Source organism: Pseudorca crassidens, chromosome 2 (genome assembly GCF_039906515.1).
Source record: "Pseudorca crassidens isolate mPseCra1 chromosome 2, mPseCra1.hap1, whole genome shotgun sequence".
In the NCBI taxonomy this organism is placed as follows: Eukaryota; Metazoa; Chordata; class Mammalia; order Artiodactyla; family Delphinidae; genus Pseudorca; species Pseudorca crassidens.
The window spans coordinates 74787996-74802463 of record NC_090297.1 but is presented as its reverse complement, the minus strand read 5'-3'; the positions used below and the strand labels follow the sequence as shown (position 1 = coordinate 74802463).

The 14468-nt window shown below is 40.6% G+C and overlaps 1 protein-coding gene across 2 annotated transcripts in view; it reads left to right on the top strand.

The window, feature by feature from the left end:
* DDAH1 (dimethylarginine dimethylaminohydrolase 1) overlaps window positions 1-14468 on the top strand; it is a 259185-nt gene that overhangs the window by 26155 nt on the left and 218562 nt on the right. Inside the window, exon 1 of one of the 2 annotated variants that reach the window (XM_067726765.1) lies at window positions 2846-2988. The exons of the other annotated variant lie outside the window; for it this stretch is intronic. Coding sequence (XP_067582866.1) covers window positions 2897-2988 — 92 coding nt within the window. The 5' untranslated portion in view covers window positions 2846-2896. Of the gene's footprint in view, window positions 1-2845; window positions 2989-14468 lie in introns of those variants that run through there. 2 annotated transcript variants of the gene reach the window in all.

The following is a 14468-nucleotide window of genomic DNA, read 5'->3' as shown; positions in this document are numbered from 1 at the left end:
CTAGCTATCTATTTTACGTTTGGTAGTGTATATATGTCCATGCCACTCTCTCACTTTGTCACAGCTTACCCTTCCCCCTCCCCATATCCTCAAGTCCATTCTCTAGTAGGTCTGTGTCTTTATTCCTGTCTTACCCCTAGGTTCTTCATGACATTTTTTTTTCCCTTAGATTCCATATATATGTGTTAGCATACGGTATTTGTTTTTCTCTTTCTGACTTACTTCACTCTGTATGACAGACTCTAGGTCCATCCACCTCACTACAAATAACTCAATTTTGTTTCTTTTTATGGCTGAGTAATATTCCATTGTATATATGTGCCACATCTGCTTTATCCATTCATCTGTTGATGGACACTTAGGTTGCTTCCATGTCCTGGCTATTGTAAATAGAGCTGTGATGAACATTGTGGTACATGACTGTTTTTGAATTATGGTTTTCTCTGGGTATATGCCCAGTAGTGGGATTGCTGGGTCGTACGGTAGTTCTATTTGTAGTTTTTTAAGGAACCTCCATACTGTTCTCCATAGTGGCTGTATCAATTTACATTCCCACCAACAGTGCAAGAGGGTTCCCTTTTCTCCACACCCTCTCCAGCATTTATTGTTTCTAGATTTTTTGATGATGGCCATTCTGACCGGTGTGAGGTGATACCTCATTGTGGTTTTGATTTGCATTTCTCTAATGATTAGTGATGTTGAGCATCCTTTCATGTGCTGGTTGGCAATCTGTATATCTTCTTTGGAGAGATGTCTATTTAGATTATTAAAAGAGGGGAATGTTAAGGCTTCTACTTTGCTGTTTCTCTCCTCTCTGCTTTGAGAGTTGGTTGACTCTTCGGGTTTCCCTCTCTCTGCCTTGGAAAGGTTCCTTTTCTGTTGAGAGTCACGTCCCAGCCGTGTTTCGTGTCTGCAAACACGAAGGGCAGAGTTTAGGCTGCTGAATGAGACCAAGGAATGTTTGAGTGGCAGGGGCAGGGGGTTGTTGGCTTTACCTAATATATTTTCTGAAAATATCTCATATAATGTTATGTCTTGTAGCTCCCCCAGCTCTTCTCTGACTCCCACTTTTAAATAAACGTGTAGAATTATAATGTGTACAGAGGAAGTTAGAAAATGAACCCCACTGTTCCTATCTCCACAGGCATCTGTACGGTTGGGACAGGGTGAATGGGCTCTTTGGGAATTCTAAGGGGAATCCACTAGAGTCAAATTCCTCAACCAGGGCAAACCTGCATCAGCTGTGTAAATAGTGTGGCACCGTGAGGGGGCCACAGGCAGCTACTGCGATAGTCAGCTGAGAGTCAGCTACTGTGCCCAGGTAGTTAAAAGGATTCACGTTTCATCCTGAGCTTGCAGGATGTAGACTCTTGTAGTCCCTGATGAGTGGGTGGGTAGAAATTTCCTTCACACTTTTTATTTAGGAGGGAAGGCAAGTCTGATTACGATAGGTAGGGCTGGCTGATAAAACCATAACGAAAAGAGGGCTTCTGAGGGAAGGAAAAAAAACTCTGAAAGCTGGGGACAGAATTGGGCACTCACTGGCAGACGTTTATCTCAGCTCAAGAAATTCCTGGGAGCAGGCGTTGGACATTGTGCTCTGACATGATTTATTTAGCTGTTCTTTAGAACGGGAACTTAAATGCGATTCATGTATCTAGTTTCTTTCCCCCTCAACATTTGAAAGAAGGCAGCAACCCTGAAGGCTTTCTGTCCATCAGGCAGTGCCGCCTGCCTGTGCCTGTGCCTCTTTTGGGTGTTGGTTTGAAGCTTCATTAACCTCGGCTCTTCCCCAGGCACAAATCTGAATGCTCGCCCCAGCTCCTGGATCTGCAGTTGTTTTAGTGTTCTTATGCTTCTTCTGCCGGCTTCATCACGCTGACATCCAGTTTGTTTGTTTAGCTTAAATGCCCGGCACTGCCAAAAAAAAAAAAAAAAAGGTTATCTGTTTAGCTTAAATGAATGGACATGGAAACAAAACAACTAGGTACAAGCAGCCTTCTATGTACATCTGTACATAATACACTCCTGAAAATATGAACAAATCCGCACGACTCAAATAATAGACTTAACCTGTTGTAAACAGCATTCTAGGACCAAAGAACTAAAAGTGCCATAAAGTCCCTGAATATATCTGGTTTTCAGAGATAGTTTTTAACTTGTATTTCTAGCATTTTGTCTGAGCTCTTTCATTTAATTCTTTCCCTTCACCACTGGATACATGGAGTGCTGGCTGAAGTCCAACCATCCAGCAACTGAGACAAAGGTTTGACAAAGGTTTTCTGCTTTTAGCTTGGCTACTGTTTTCTATCTTCACTGTAGTTGTATTAAATTTATAAGCTCTATCCTTATCAATAGGATCAGTATTTGTTTTTTCATTTTCAGTCCCACTTTTATAGATGTATATGGATAAAATCCATAATATCAGAGGATTTTATATTAATAAAATATTAAGATATTCAAATAATTACTTAAACAAGTATTCTTTTTTATTGAAGTATAGTTGTTTACAATTTTGCATTAGTTTCAGGTGTACAGCATAGGGATTCAGTATTTTTTTGCGGATTATATTTCATTATATGTTATTACAAATATCAGGTATTATTCCCTGTGCTATACGGTAAATCCTTGTTGCTTATCTACTTTATGTATAGTATAAACAAGTACTGTTGTACAAAGATGGCACCATACGCCCACACAGAACAACTATACCTGCCATTATCCATTTTCTCCATGCCAGTTTAAGTGCTATGTTTCTCCTTTCTTAAGAGTTTCCTTAACTTGCCTAAACCATTCCAGGAATTACTAGATACCAGAGAGCATGCAGCTGTGGGTATGTTTTCTTGAAGTGATCAACTTTCTGACATTGGTCAATGGCCCAGAACCACAGGAATTGATGGAAGACAGTTTTAGAAACAGTTGCTCCTTTTCTGTGTGCATGATGGACAAGTCTGCCTCATACTGGTCTGGGGGAAGCCTACCATCCAGGTAGATCTCAGAGTATCTTTTGTATACTGTAGTTGTTGTTTTCTTCAAAACAATAGAATGTTGGAACTGTTGCTGTTGTTTTCTTCTTGCTATTGTTTTTAAGGTTCAAATGTGTTAGACATGTATATAGATAGTTGTGACTAAGAATTTAATTAAGAGTAATTCCAGAGAGGAGGGTCGTCTTTTGTTAGCACATTTACTGGTTCCTTGTGAGGATAATCTGGTGATATATTATACTGGACTGCATCTACCTATTAATATCACACAAAAATAGATCTGAGAAGCAATGTGGTAGAATCAGTAACAGCATAGACTTTGAAGGAAAACATAGAGTTTGGATCCACCACTTTCTGACTGTATGACTTGGGTGAGTTATTTAACCGTGCTGAGCCTCAGTATCGTCATTTGTAAAGTGGGAATAATTATGCCTACCTCTCAAGGTCATGTCATCTGAAAAAAAGATGCACAACCTAAAAGTCGAGAATTCTGTTTTATTTGGTGGACTTTCTGAGGACTTCAAGCTCAGGAGGCAGCCTCTCAGAATAGCTCTGAGGGAGTGCTCTGCAGAGATAAGGGAAGAGCCAGGCTATATGGGAGTTTTTGCAACAAAGACCAGGTAGTTGGAACATCAAAAGATTACTGTTAAATAAAGAAAACCAGATATTTCAACTCAATGAATTTAGCACTCTTCTATGTGTGGGAAGATGCGAGCTCACTGAAAACATCCCTTTAATATGCACCTTAGCTGTCTAGGGCCAGTATCCTCTTTGTCTCCATCCTGAGTTCCCTCAGGGCTCACTGTTGGGGCAGCTGTAGTGGCTTGATGGCTGCAACACTCACTGATAAGGCAGCAACATTTTTCATTCACAGTCATTATAAAGATTAAACATATATTTTATAAATTTTTGTGATTTCACCCTGTGTTAATCAACCAACATAGGTTTATTTCAAAGATCTCCTGCTGTGGTCTGAAAACCTGTGTTTCTCTATTTCATCTTTAACAATTATTGGCCAAATAACAATACCAACCATGGTGGAGAGGGAATGGAGGATGGCTGAGAGCACATGTGGGCAAGTGTATTTTGGTGTTAGACTTGGTGAGGGGCCTGAGTAGTGGTGCCATCATTTTCCCCATGTTTGTGGGTGGCTTTTCATAAATCAGCATGTGAGCTGAGGGGATGGTTAGACAGAGGGCTGTTTCCTTAAAACGGTTGGAACACTTGATCTAGGTTCAGATCCTCACATATTATCACGATTTACCTGAATTTATGGTGTTGGAAGGTTTTCAGAAATTGAGATATGAGGTGACATAAACCACCTGTTTTCTTGTGATAGAATTCCAAGTCAGATAGCTGGAAATAGAACTTAGGAGGATTGAGAGGGTAGAGGATTCTGATTTCCTCAGAATCTAAGCAGTAATGGGCCGAGGGAACATTTTAACACTTCTAAATGACACAGATTCTTGCATGTCCAATCTGTAAGCTTTTAGGATTGTTCACTCTTGGTTTCTTTTCAAAGGTCATGACACAGTAGCAGTTTGTCAGACTTTTCCATGAATAGTCTCATTTGAAAACACCGGTTTCTTGTATGAGCTTCCTTGTAGAATTATGAACAAAGTTCAGGTCCTGGAGTAAAGAGATCTGGATTCAAACCCAACCTCTGCCATTTATTAGCGATATGACCTTGGGTGAAAGGATTCTTTAGTGATTCTGAAAGGATTCTCGAAGGATTCTCTGTTGATTCATTCGTAAAATATGTATATCAATACCTACATCAATGAGTTGTTTTAAGAGCTAAATGAGAAAAAGTTTAAAATTTTTTCAAGCTCTACCACTGTGATGAAGAGTTTTAGTAGTACAGTAGGTCATCACAGGATTCTGCTGTATCCTGTAAAGCATAAACAAAAGAACAAACAAAGATCTATACCACATCGTTTACTAATGTCTGAGACATAATGAGTACAAACGAATGTCTGTGAAATACTTTTCTTTTTTTAAGGCAACACTTTCCTATGAAATACTAGGGCAAGGGCCAAGGCCAAGAAATATTTAGGTTTCCCCTCCAGGAAATACTAAGAACGAGATGATAAAAAATTTCCACTTTAGCACACAGGGCGTTTCTTCTGTTTGTTGCTTAGAAGGATTTTATATTTTTAAAAGGAAGGTTGGCTTAGCCTAAGTTCTAAAGAGCCTCCTTCAAAAAGAGTTTTATTCTTGGAGAAATGAAAAGGCTATCACTGAGGAAAAGTGCAGGTGTGTAAGTCCCATCAGGTTGTGACTTGACTGTGGCAAGAGAATGAACTTTTCTTGAAGCCCTGCACCTCGATTCTTCGCCGAGGAGCGGCAACGTGCTTGGGGACCATCGGTCTTCATTTGGTCATAATGAATGATAGAGGAAAATCACTAAATGAGTTCTAATTAGCCATCCAGTTGATGAATAGGCTTAAGAGCTTATTATATGCGAGGAGTTGCTAAACTTTATAGTGGGGACAGAAGAAGGGCACTGGCGGTAGTTGTGCAAAGATGTATCGGTTACAGTTGCCCCTCAAAGAAACGTACCCTCTAGTGAAGAGATGGAATATACATAACCCTATCACAAGACACCAAGAGTAGTTTCATGTCAGAGTGCAAAATGTACGATAGTTCAGAGGAATAAGAGGTCCTTTTCATTTGGGGAATCAGAAAAGAGTTAACGAAGGAGGGTGTGTTTGAGCCCGGTGTGGAGGTGTAGCTGTCTTTGAACAAGTGTAGTAAGGAGGACCAGGTACTCTTGGTATAGGAGAAATCAAGGCCAAGACGCAAGACTGGGTAAATGTGACGAGCACGAGGACAAGAGAGGAAAATAAGACACAAAAAAGTGAACCCTAGGTCAAAGGAAAGATGAATATAGTATATTAGAAAGAGCATTGACTTGGTTTAAAATGGAAAGTTATTGTATTCCCTTGTTTGTATGATTCACATTTTTCTTCCTTATTTTAATGTCTTTGAAATCAAGAAAAAATCTTACAGTCAATATGTATATTTAGTGTAATATTTCTTTATTCCCTAAAAAAGGTTACTGAATCAGTGGTATTTCCACAAGTGATGGAAATAGTTTAATGTTTTATATTTGTAATTATTTCACACACAAACTCCCATTTTATAGGCTTTTTTTTTGCGGTACACGGGCCTCTCACTGTTGTGGCCTCTTTCGCCGCAGAGCACAGGCTCCGGACGCGCAGGCTCAGCGGCCATGGCTCACAGGCCCAGCCGCTCCGCAGCATGTGGGATCTTCGCGGACCGGGGCACGAACCCGTGTCCCCTGCATCGGCAGTCGGACTCAACCACTGCGCCACCAGGGAAGCCCTATAGGCTTTTTAAAAAAAATCTTTATTGGAGTCTAATTGCTTTACATTGTTGTGTTAGTTGCTGCTGTATAACAAAGTGAATCAGCTATACATATACATATATCCCCATATTCCCTCCCTCTTGCGTCTCACTCCCACACTCCCTATCCCACCCCTCTAGGTGGTCACAAAGCACTGAGCTGATCTCCCTGTGCTATGCAGCGCCTTCACACTAGCTATCTATTTTACATTTGGTAGTGTATATATGTCCATGCCACTCCCTCACTTCGTCTCAGCTTACCCATCCCCCTCCCTGTGTCCTCAAGTCCATTCTCTACATCTGCGTCTTTACTCCTGTCCTGCCCCTAGGTTCTTCAGAACCCTTTTTTTTTAGATTCCACATGTATGTGTTAGCATGTGGTATTTGTTTTTCTCTTTCTGACGTACTTCACTCTGTATGAGAGACTCTAGGTCCATCCACCTCACTACAAGTAACTCAATTTCGTTTCTTTTCATGGCTGAGTAATATTCCATTGTATATATGTGCCACATCTTCTTTATCCATTCATCTGTCAATGGACACTTAGGTTGCTTTCATGTCCTGGTTAGTGTAAATAGAGCTGCAATGAACATTGTGGTACATGACTGTTTTTGAATTACGGTTTTCTCAGGGTATATGCCCAGTAGTGGGATTGCTGCATCGTATGGTAGCTCTATTTTTATGTATGATCCTTTTAATGTGCTGCTGGATTCTGTTTGCTAGTATTTTGTTGAGGATTTTTGCATCTATGTTCATCAGTGATATTCGCCTGTAGATTTCTTTTTTTGTAACATCTTTGTCTGATTTTGGTATCAGGGTGATGGTGCCCTCGTAGAAGGAGTTTGGGAGTGTTTCTCCCTCTGCTATATTTTGGAAGAGTTTGAGAAGGATAAGTGTTAGCTCTTCTTTAAATGTTTGATAGAATTCGCCTGTGAATCCATCTGGTCCTGGGCTTTTGTTTGTTGGAAGATTTTGAATCACAGTTTCAATTTCAGTGCTTGTGATTGGTCTGTTCATATTTTCTATTTCTTCCTGGTTCAGTCTCGGAAGGTTGTGCTTTTCTAAGAATTTGTCCATTTCTTCCAGGTTGTCCATTTTATTGGTATATAATTGCTTGTAGTAATCTCTCACAATCCTTTGTATTTCTGCATTGTCAGTTGTTACTTCTCCGTTTTCATTTCTAATTCTGTTGATTTGAGTCTTCTCCCTTTTTTTCTTGATGAGTCTGGCTAATGGTTTATCAATTTTGTTTATCTTCTCAAAGAAACAGCTTTTAGTTTTATTGAACTTTGCTGTCATTTCCTTCATTTCTTTTTCATTTATTTCTGATCTGATCTTTATGATTTCTTCCCTTTTGCTAACTTTGGGGTTATTTTGTTCTTCTTTCTCTAATTGCTTTAGGTGTAAGGTTAGGTTGTTTATTTGAGATTTTTCTTGTTTCTTGAGGTAGGATTGTATTGCTAAAAACTTCCCTCTTAGAACTGCTTTTGCTGCATCCCATAGGTTTTGGGCCATTGTGTTTTCATTGTCATTTGTTTCTAGGTATTTTTTGATTTTCTCTTTGATTTCTTCAGTGGTCTCTTGGTTGTTTAGTAGTGTATTGTTTAGCCTCCATATGTTTGTATTTTTTACAGATCTTCTCCTGTAATTGATATCTAGTCTCATAGCGTTGTGGTCAGAAAAGATACTTGATACGATTTCAATTTTGTTACATTTACCAAGGCTTGATTTGTGACCCAAGATATGATCTCTCCTGAAGAATGTTCCATGAGCACTTGAGAAGAAAGTATATCCTGTTGTTTTTGGATAGAATGTCCTATAAATATCAATTAAATCCATCTTGTTTAATGTGTCATTTAAAGCTTGTGTTTCCCTATTTATTTTCATTTTGGTTGATCCGTCCATTGGTGAAAGTGTGGTGTTAAAATCCCCTACCATTATTGTGTTACTGTCAATTTCCCCTTTTATGGCTGTTAGCATTTGCCTTATGCATTGAGGTGCCCCTATGTTGGGTGCATAAATATTTACAATTGTTATACCTTCTTCTTGGATTGATTCCTTGATCATTATGTAGTGTCCTTCTTTGTCTCTTGTAACAGTCTTTATTTTAAAGTCTATTTTGTCTGATATGAAAATTGCTACTCTAGCTTTCTTTTGATTTCCATTTGCATGGAATATCTTTTTCCATCCCCTCACTTTCAGTCTGTATGTGTTCCTAGGTCTCATGTGGGTCCCTTGTAGACAGCATATATATGGGTCTTGTTTTTGTATCCATTCAGCCAGTCTATGTCTTTTGGTGGGAGCATTTAATCCATTTACATTTAAGGTAATTATCGATATGTATGTTCCTATTACCATTTTCTTAATTGTTTTGGGTTTGTTATTGTAGGTCTTTTCCTTCTCTTGTGTTTCCTGCCTAGAGAAGTTCCTTTAGCATTTGTTGTAAAGCTGGTTTGGTAGTGCTCAATTCTCTTAGCTTTTGCTTGGCTGTAAAGGTTTTAATTTCTCTGTCGAATCTGAATGAGATCCTTGCTGGGTAGAGTAATCTTGGCTGTAGGTTTTTCCCTTTCATCCCTTTAAATATGTCCTGCCAGTCCCTTCTGGCTTGCAGAGTTTCTGCTGAAAGATCAGCTGTTAACTTTATGGGGATTCCCTTATATGTTATTTGTTGATTTTCCCTTACTGTTTTTAATATCTTTTTCTTTGCATTTAATTTTTGATAGTTTGATTAATATGTGCCTTGGTGTGTTTCTTGGATTTATCCTGTTTGGGACTCTGCACTTCCTGGACTTGATTGACTCTTTCCTTTCCTATATTAGGGAAGTTTTCAACTATAATCTCTTCAAATATTTTCTCAGTCCCTTTCTTTTTCTCTTCTTCTTCTGGGACCCCTATAATTCGAATGTTGGTACATTTAATGTTGTTCCAGATGTCTCTGAGACTGTCTTAACTTCTTTTCATTGTTTTTTCTTTATTCTGCTCTGCAGTAGTTATTTCCACTATTTTATCTTCCAGGTCACTTATCCGTTCTTCTGCCTCAGTTATTCTGCTATTGATTCCTTCTAGAGAATTTTTAATTTCATTTATTGTGTTGTTCATCATTGTTTGTTTGCTCTTCAGTTCTTCTAGGTCCTTGTTAAACGTTTCTTGTATTTTCTCCATTCTATTTCCAAGATTTTGAATCATCTTTACTATCATTACTCTGAATTCTTTTTCAGGTAGACTGCTTGTTTCCTCTTCATTTGTTTGGTCTGGTGGGTTTTTACCTTGCTCCTTCATCTGCTGTGTGTTTCTGTCTTCTCATTTTGCTTAACTTACTGTGTTAGGCATCTCCTTTTCGCAGGCTGCAGGTTCATAGTTCCCGTTGTTTTTGGTGTCCGCCCCAAGTGGGTAAGGTTGGTTCAGTGATTTCTGTAGGCTTCCTGGTAGAGGGGACTTGTGCCTGTGTTCTGCTGGATGAGGCTGGATCTTGTCTTTCTGGTGGGCAGGACCACATCTTGTGGTGTGTTTTGGGGTGTCTGTGAACTTAGTATGATTTTAGGCAGTTTCTCTGCTAATGGGTGCCTAAAATCACCCATTTTAGCACCCATTTTAATGGGTGGGATTGTGTTCCTGTCTTGCTAGTTATTTGGCATGGGGTGTCCAGCACTGGAGCTTGCTGGTCGTTGAGTGGAGCTGGTTCTTAACATTGAGAAGGAGATCTCTGGGAGAGCTCTCACCAATTGACATTATGTGGGGCCAGGAAGTCTCTGGTGGTCCAGTGTCCTGAACTTGGCTCTCCCACCTCAGAAGCTCAGGCCTGACACCGGGCCAGAGCAACAAGACCCTGTCAGCCACACGGCTTCGAAGAAAAGGGAGAAAAGAAAGAAAGAAAGAAAGAAAAATAAAATAAAATAAAGTTATTAAAATAAAAAATTTAAAAAGTAATTAAAAAAAAGAAGAGAGCAAAGAAACCAATAAACAAATCCAGCAATGATAACAAGTGCTAAAAGCTAAACTAAGATAAACGTATAAATCAGAAACTAGTCAGTCGCATACAGGAAACCCCAAGTCTACAGTTGCTCCCAAAGTCCACCACTTCAATTTTGGGATGATTCCTTGTCTATTCATGTATTCCACAGATGCAGGGTACGTCAAGTTGATTGTGGAGATTTAATCCACTGCTTCTGAGGCTGCATGGAGAAATTTCCCTTTCTCTTCTTTGTCCATACAGCTCCTGGGGTTCAGCTTTGGATTTGGCCCCACCTGTGTATGTAGGTCAGCCTCTGGCATCTATTCTTCGCCCAGACAGGAGGGGGTTAAAGGAGCGGCTGATTAGGGGGCTCTGGCTCACTCAGGCCCGGGGGAGGGAGGGCTATGGAATGTGGGGCGAGCCTGCAGCGGCAGAGGCCAGCATGACATTGCAACAGCCTGAGGTGCACCGTGTGTTCTCCCGGGGAAGTTGTCCCTGGATCACGGGACCCTGGCAGTGACGGACTGCACAGGCTTCTGGGAGGGGAGGTGTGGATAGTGATCTGTGCTTGCACACAGGCTTCTTGGTGGCTGCAGCAGCAGCCTTAGCATCTCATGCCCGTCTCTGGGGTCTGTGCTGATAGCCACGGCTTGTGCCCATCTCTGGAGCTCGTTTAGGTGGTGCCCTGAATCCCCTCTCCTCGTGTACCCCAAAACAATGGTCTCTTGCCTCTTAGGCAGGTCCAAACATTTTCCCGGACTCCCTCCCATAGGACATTCTGCCATAGGACATTCTGCGGCACACTAGCCTCCTTCAGGCTGTGTTCACACAGCCAACCCCAGTCCTCTCCCTGGGATCTGACCTCTGAAGCCCGAGCCTCAGCTCTCAGCCCACACCCGCCCCGGCGGGTGAGCAGACAAGCCTCTCAGGCTGGTGAGTGTTGGTCAGCACCGATCCTCCACGCAGGAATCTCTCCGCTTTGCCCTCTGCACCCCTGTTGCTGCACTCTCCTCCATGGCTCTGAAGCTCCCCCACCCCGCTGCCCACCCCCATCTCTGCCAGTGAAGGGGCTTCCTAGTGTGTGGAAACTTTTCCTCCTTCACAGCTCCCTTCCAAAGGTGCGGGTCCTGTCCCTATTCTTTTGTCTCTGTTTTTTCTTTGATATTTTGCCCTACTCAGGTATGTGGAGAGTTTCTTGCCTTTTGGGAAGTCTGAGGTCTTCTGCCAGTGTTCAGTAGGTGTTCTGTAGGAGTTGTTCCACATGTAGATGTATTTTTGATGTATTTGTGGGGAGGAAGGTGATCTTCACGTCTTACTCCTCTACCATCTTGAAGGTCCTCTCCTATAGGCTTCTTGGGGAAATAAGTAAAATGATATGTGTGTACCACTGGTCACATAGTGTGCTCAACAAATTTTACTATTTTTTAAAAATAGGGTTGAACTAACTTTGATAGGCAATGGAGAAGTACAGAAGGATTTCAAAAAGGAAAGAGGAGATCAATCAAATTGTGGCATCCAAATCACCTGCCAATAATTTTAAGAATCAGTTTAGAGAGGAACCCATCTGGGACACTATTATAATAGTCTAGGCAAGCGTTAGTGAAGGGCTAATCTAGGGGAGAACTAGTGAGAGTGAATGTGACCTGTGCCTTGTCTTGGAGATGCCATCAGTAGGACTTGCTAAGCAATGGTGTGCAGCAAAGGGAGAAGCAGATGTGATGGGAGAAGATTGTACTATTAGCAGAAATAGAAGATATGGGATGTGATATTGTGATTTATAAGAAAAATATGTATTTGGTCATTCAGATAATCAAAACCTATTTCTCATATATATTTGATCTTCATCCACAGTTCCTGACTCACTGCTCCACAAACCCTTGGAATTTTCTGTGTTGAGAGTGACAAAGGTGTCTCATGTTATGATAATGAAGTGACTTTTGGGTCTCACTAAGGTTGAGGGCCAGTTGCCAGGAGAACCAACCATGTGATTAGAAGGTTGGAACTTTCAGTCTCACCCCTGACCTCCAAAGAGGGGAAAGGGCCTGGAGGTTGAATCAATCACCCGTAGCCAATAATTTAATTAATCACGATTATGTACTGATGCCTCCATAAGAACCCAAGAGGACAGGGTTCAGAGAGCTTATGGGATGGTGAACACATGGAAATTAGGGAAAGTGGTGCACTAAGAGAAGGCATGGAAGCTCTATGCCCTCTCCCCATACCTATGCAGCTCTTCTAACTGACTACTCCTGAGTTACCTCCTTTTATAGTATATTGGTAATCTAGTAAGTAAAATGTTGCTCTGAGTTCTGTTAGCCAATCTAGAAAATTAATCGAGCTCAAGGAGGAGGTCGTAGGAAACTCTGATATATGGCTGGATGGTCAGAACTACAGGTAAAAACATGGGCTTGTAACTGGTGTCTGGAGTCCAAGGAGAGGGTCACCGGAACCGCTAATCTATAGTGTGGACTTGTGACTTGAGACTGAAGTGGCAGGGGTGGGGGTGGGCGATCTTGTAGGACTGAACCCTTCACCTGTGGAATCTGATGTTTAGGGTCATTTTCATAAGTGATACTTGAAGCCATGGATGCACATAAGATTTTTAAATAAAGGGAATATAGAGGGAAAAGAGAAAAGAATTAAGGATGGAAACTCTAGAGAAAAACAACATGTAGACAATTCATGGAAAATAAAACAGAGGAACCAGAGAAAGAAGTTTGGAGAAGAACTAGAAAAGGACTATGTTGAGGTATGTTCCCTCTATGCCCACTACAGATCCAATGCAATCCCTATCAAATTACCGATAGCATTTTTCACAAAACCAAAACAAAAAATTTCACAATTTGTGTGGAAACACAAAAGACCCTGAATAGCCAAAGCAATCTTAAGAAAGAAAAATGGAGCTGGAGGAATCAGGCTCCCTGACTTCAGACTATACTCCAAAGCTACAGTAATCAAAAGAGTATGGTACTGACACAAAAACAGAAATATAGATCGATGGAACAGGATAGAAAGTCCAGAGATAAACCCATGCACCTATGGTCACCTAATCTATGACAAAGGAGGCAAGAATGTACAATGGGGAAAAGACAGTCTCTTCAATAAGTGGCGCTGGAAAAACTGGACAGCTACATGTAAAAGAATGAAATTAGAACATTCTCTAACACCATACACAAAAATAAGCTCAAAATGCATTAAAGACCTAAACAGAAGACTGGATACTATAAAACTCTTAGAGGAAAACATAGGTTTATGGTTACCAAGCAGGAAAGCAGGGAGAGGGATAAATTGGGAAATTGGGATTGACATATACACACCACTATATATAAAATAGATAACTAATAAGAACATACTGTATAGCACAGGGAACTCTACTCAATACTCTGTAATGACCTATATGGGAATAGAATCTGAAAAAGTGTGGATATGTGTATATGTATAACTGATTCACTTTGCTGTACAGCAGAAAACTAACACAACATTAAAAATCCACTATACTCCAATAAAAATTTTTTAAAAAAATCAAAAAAAGGACTGAGATCCTGAATCCAAAGAGAAAAGTTAGTCAACAGTGCTAAGTATAATTGATCCCATGGGCACACATTCATGGACAAATTGGTACAAACAGATACCTCTTTATTTTTTAATTGAGATATAACTGACATATAACATTATATTAGTTTCAGGTGTACAACATAATGATTAGACATTTGTGTGTATAAAGTACAGCGTGGTGACTATAGTTAACAATATTGTATATTTGGGAGTTGCCAAGAGAATAGATCTTAAAAGTTCTTATCACAGGAGATACCTCTTTCTTTGCACACCTGAGTTGCCTTTGAATATCTCAGCATTTGGCTGCCGTCTTTTGGCTACTTTCACTTCTTTCCTAGTGCAGCAATTTCTCAGCCCTTTCCTTTTCACCTGCATTTCTGTGGTTGCTTTAGTGTTTTTCTTTCCCCTCTTGCCTGTGTGCTTGTGGGGAAATGCAGAGCACAGACTATCGGAGGCAGCCCCTTTGGGTAATCCAACACTGATGCTTAAGAATATCAGAGAAAGAAATGAAACCAAGCCCACCTGGGCAAATCATTGAGGCAGGCCCCTGGTGTTCCCCTTTTGCAGCAATCCAACACTAATAATAACAATACCACATGGTTTAGGAT